Source organism: Elephantulus edwardii, unplaced genomic scaffold (assembly GCF_000299155.1).
Source record: "Elephantulus edwardii isolate Elephantulus edwardi_28Jun2011 unplaced genomic scaffold, EleEdw1.0 scaffold00343, whole genome shotgun sequence".
In the NCBI taxonomy this organism is placed as follows: Eukaryota; Metazoa; Chordata; class Mammalia; order Macroscelidea; family Macroscelididae; genus Elephantulus; species Elephantulus edwardii.
This window is the reverse complement of record NW_006400093.1, coordinates 444,170-448,134: the sequence shown is the minus strand read 5'-3', so window position 1 is coordinate 448,134 and position 3,965 is coordinate 444,170. Positions and strand designations below refer to the sequence as shown.

Genomic DNA, 3,965 nt, shown 5'->3' with positions numbered 1-3,965 from the left:
TCTCATGTTAAAGAAGGATTACAGAAAATAAAAATGTAAATTATCTCTTTAAAATTCAGGCAGGCAGTACTTGCGTTATGAGAAAGATTCATTCCTAAATGTGCTTTAAGAGTTCATAAAGAAAAAAAACCCAACAGGTGCATAGAATACTTAGCCTTACTTTAGTACAAGGAAAGGTTCAAAGACTTTCTAATAATTAATAAGTTGCACATGCAAGAAAATTGAGCGTGACAAATAATCTTTTGTGAGTAGGGGCTAGTTGAATCATTTAAAGTAAGGGCAAGTTGATTGACATAACAAATTTAAAACAGGGCATCGAAGATGGTGTCTCAGCCATACCAAATTGAATGTCTGTGGCTATTCACAGTGTAATAACTGAGGATCATATAATAATATGCCAATTTTATGTATAAGGCTTCTGAAAGGGCTCAGGATAACCTCATAAGAGTGTTCCATTCATGGGACTGATCTCAGGGTGGGGGTAAGACTGAGAAAAACTGGGTAAATTGTGTATACTGCACTGAAACAGATGAGGGAGTGAATAATTTATAAGTGATGTATGATAGGGTATTATGGTTATCACAAGAGTCCACAATTAAGGTTGCATAGTGGAATGTACTTGGGGCGGTGGGAGGGGTGCGAGGGGATTGTGTACCAGGGAGGGAGTCTTTCTTTTGCTTTAGAAAGAGAGGAGCAAACTGGGGGGCGGGGGGAGATGGCTGGGCGTGTAGAGAAGTACAGCAATGAATGAATGGAAATCTGTAAATGTTCATTAAAATTATTTTTTTAAAAAGTGTTCCATTCAAGAACTTCAACCCTCATTTTCCATGTTCCACTTACTGTCACCCAAACTGCAAAAATTCAGCCTTGTTTCTGTTTTGCCTTTGTGGCCATGACAGAAATGGTTTGAAGCCAAACATTAAAAAGCAAGTAGGAGCTGTCTGTAAGTCAGATGTTCATAATTTGAGAGAGTCTGTAAAATAATTTGTCTTCAATGCAATGAATTAACAAAAAGGAAAAGAAAAGAAAATCTGTTTCATGTGACTTAGCAGGAACAGTTTCCACAACCTTTCACACTGTTGACAATTTCTTCCTGCAGTTTCTTCCTTTCCTCCTCCTTGGACATATTTTCTTTTTTTGCATTCCATCTGAAGTTACTGTGGTTCTGTACATAACTGCTTTGTGTATGCCACATATCTGAATAAATACTGCCAGATTTAGCAAGCAAGCTGTGATGGGTACCACGTTCAGCTATCTTACCCTAAAGGGTAAAAAAAGTAAAAGAGAGAAACAGAAAGAGGTCATATAAGAAGCAAAATAACGGAAAATTATGTCTAAGGATTTTCAAGGAATAGCATTCATTAAATCACCTCTCTTAATTCCTCTTCATCCATAGTACAGTTTAAAAAAAAATGCTTTCTCCATGTTACTTCTGACCTCCATTTCTCATTCTACTTAGTCCAATGAACAGCTATGCAATTCCATATACAGAAACCATTTTATATACAGGACATATATTTTGAAGAGCAGAAAGGTAACATGTAATATTTTTCAAGGAAAAACTTTCTGTAATCAAAAAATACTGAAATCAAAAGCACAGTTAGTCACACATCTTCTCCTCAATTATTGACATAGTTAAATTCCAAAGACAAGGTAATTTTGCAAAAGTAAGCATTATAGAAAAAATGGAGACCAACCATACTAGATCACAAAATCTATTTTAATAATAAGTATTTATAATAATTATGTCATGATATAATTTCAAAATTATATTACATTAATTGCCAAATTACTGAGAATTATGACCCAGCCAAGTTGACACATACCCTTAACCATTTCAGTCAGCATTATTCTTGCCTTAAACTTGACATTGTTACTACCAAGCATATGTTGTTAATGCAAAACATAGTAGATTTATTTTTGTAATGGTGGATAATAAGACAGAAGATACAATGAAATTTAAAAATTAAAGAACCCTCTATATGATCTTTGAAATAAAAAAATTTCTTCATGAAAAGTTGACTTCTTCAGTAGCTCTTTTGTTAACAAAGGCTATAAACATTAACACTGAGTAGATATACTACAGATACTAATGTGGATTAAGCTGTATTCCCTAATTGCGGATATTTAGATATGAAACATTTGAATGCAATGTTGTTTTGAAAGGTTTTTCAGTTTCTTTGTTCAAAAAGATCATACTAGAGTACGTTTGGTTCTAGTCCTAATTATAACTCAATTCCTTGCCATTAAGCCAGAACCAACTCATAGCTGACCCTCTAACAGTTTTTCAGAGTTTATAAATCACATGGGAGGATACTGCCTTTCTTCCTCCCAAGAAACAGCTGGTAGATTTGAAACATACGCTTTTGAGTTGGCAGCACAACTTTGTATTCATTAAGCCAACAGTTTTGTTGATTGCAGTTAAGTTGAGCATGACTCATAGTGACCCTATGAACAAAAGACCTGAAGCCTTTCTGTATTGCCATTTCTCCAACTTCACAAAGTTTCCATAGGCATGTGGTTTAGAAAGTGGATACCACTCCTGCTTCCAAACCTATCTTAAAACTGAGAGCTCCACCAAATACTGTCCACCATGGGGAATTGTTATGACACCCCAATGCCGTAAGGTTCAGCATCACAGCAAACCCAGATTACCTTATTACAGCAAATTGAAAGAAGAGTGCTGTATGACTTAGAATGTTCCCCCAAAATATAACAACATTCCATATGACCAATAACCCAGAACAAGATCTCTCATCTTACAAAGTCCTGCTGTACGACCCAGTTCTAAAATGGAGATGAGGAGCTCAGCTTAAATATGAGGGCCCCCAGGAAGTCTTGTTGACACTAAACAAGAGGCTTAAATAAAACAACCCAACATTCCACACAACGACAACCTTGAACCAGAGCACCCATCTCACAAAGTCTTCCTGCAAGACTCAGTTCTAAAATGGAGACAAGGGAAGTCACCAGAACTAGTTAGAATTTTATAAAAGAGGACAATGGATAGGGAAAGGGAAATAATGTGAGGACAGTATGCAAAGATTTCAATATAAGCCAAAACTGAAAGAGAAAAAGAAAGATATTTTTATAGGGTCAGCAATGAGAGCCCTATTAGTATCCAGATTAAAATTAATATTCTTCAGAAGAATCCATTTTCCCTTCTTAAAAGCCTTCTATTTTGTAGTATTTTGACACAAGAGCCGTAAGCAACTAGGACACATTCTAAGGCTGCATACTCGGACTGCCCCTGATGCCAATAAGTAGCCTCCACCCCCCACACACCTAGGTAAACATGATCTGCTGCTGCCCCAGTCTGAAGACTAAGGGTGCCTGATCTAGGCCATGGTCTTCTCAACTGCTTGTTAGGCACCACAAAGCTGGATAATGAAGAAGAATTGATGCTTTTGAGTTGTGGTGCTGGAGGAGAGTACTGAGCACCCCATGCACTGCCAAGAGAACAATCAAGTCTGTCGTGGAGAAGGTGAAACCAGTTCCTCGTTGGAGGCAAGGATTTTGAAGCTCCATCTCACATACTTCGGACATGGTGCAAGGGGGGACCAGTTCTTCGAGAAAACATCATGATTGGAAAGATGGAGGGAAGCGCAAGAGATGAAGAATCTGGAGGAGATGGATTGACACAGTAACTGGGATAATGGGGGTAGGTGTGTCAAAGGAAGTGAGATGGCTCGGGATAGGATAGAGTTTAGAGCCATTGTGCATAGGGTAGCTATGAGTCACAAGTTACTTGATGGCATAAAACAGCACCAAACAACAACAACATACTTGATTTGCACATTCAAAGCTACTGTTAAACATGTTAAGAGACATGTTTGTCATTTTAACTGCTAGTGCTGGATATGAAACCTATACTAGTATTTCATTAAGTAATGTAACTTTGAAATTCATCTGAGTCATAATTTCAGGAACCTGAATGACTGCTGACTAGGCACTTTAAAAAATTA

At 37.2% G+C, this 3,965-nt stretch overlaps 1 protein-coding gene across 1 annotated transcript in view; it reads right to left on the bottom strand.

Annotated features, from left to right (window-relative positions):
* Positions 1-976: 976 nt before the first annotated feature.
* The window catches only part of ABCB7 (ATP-binding cassette, sub-family B (MDR/TAP), member 7), a 114,739-nt gene continuing 111,750 nt past the window's right edge, over positions 977-3,965 (bottom strand). Inside the window, exon 15 of the mRNA XM_006901770.1 lies at positions 977-1,261. Coding sequence (XP_006901832.1) covers positions 1,046-1,261 — 216 coding nt within the window. The 3' untranslated portion in view covers positions 977-1,045. The remainder of the gene's footprint in view (positions 1,262-3,965) is intronic.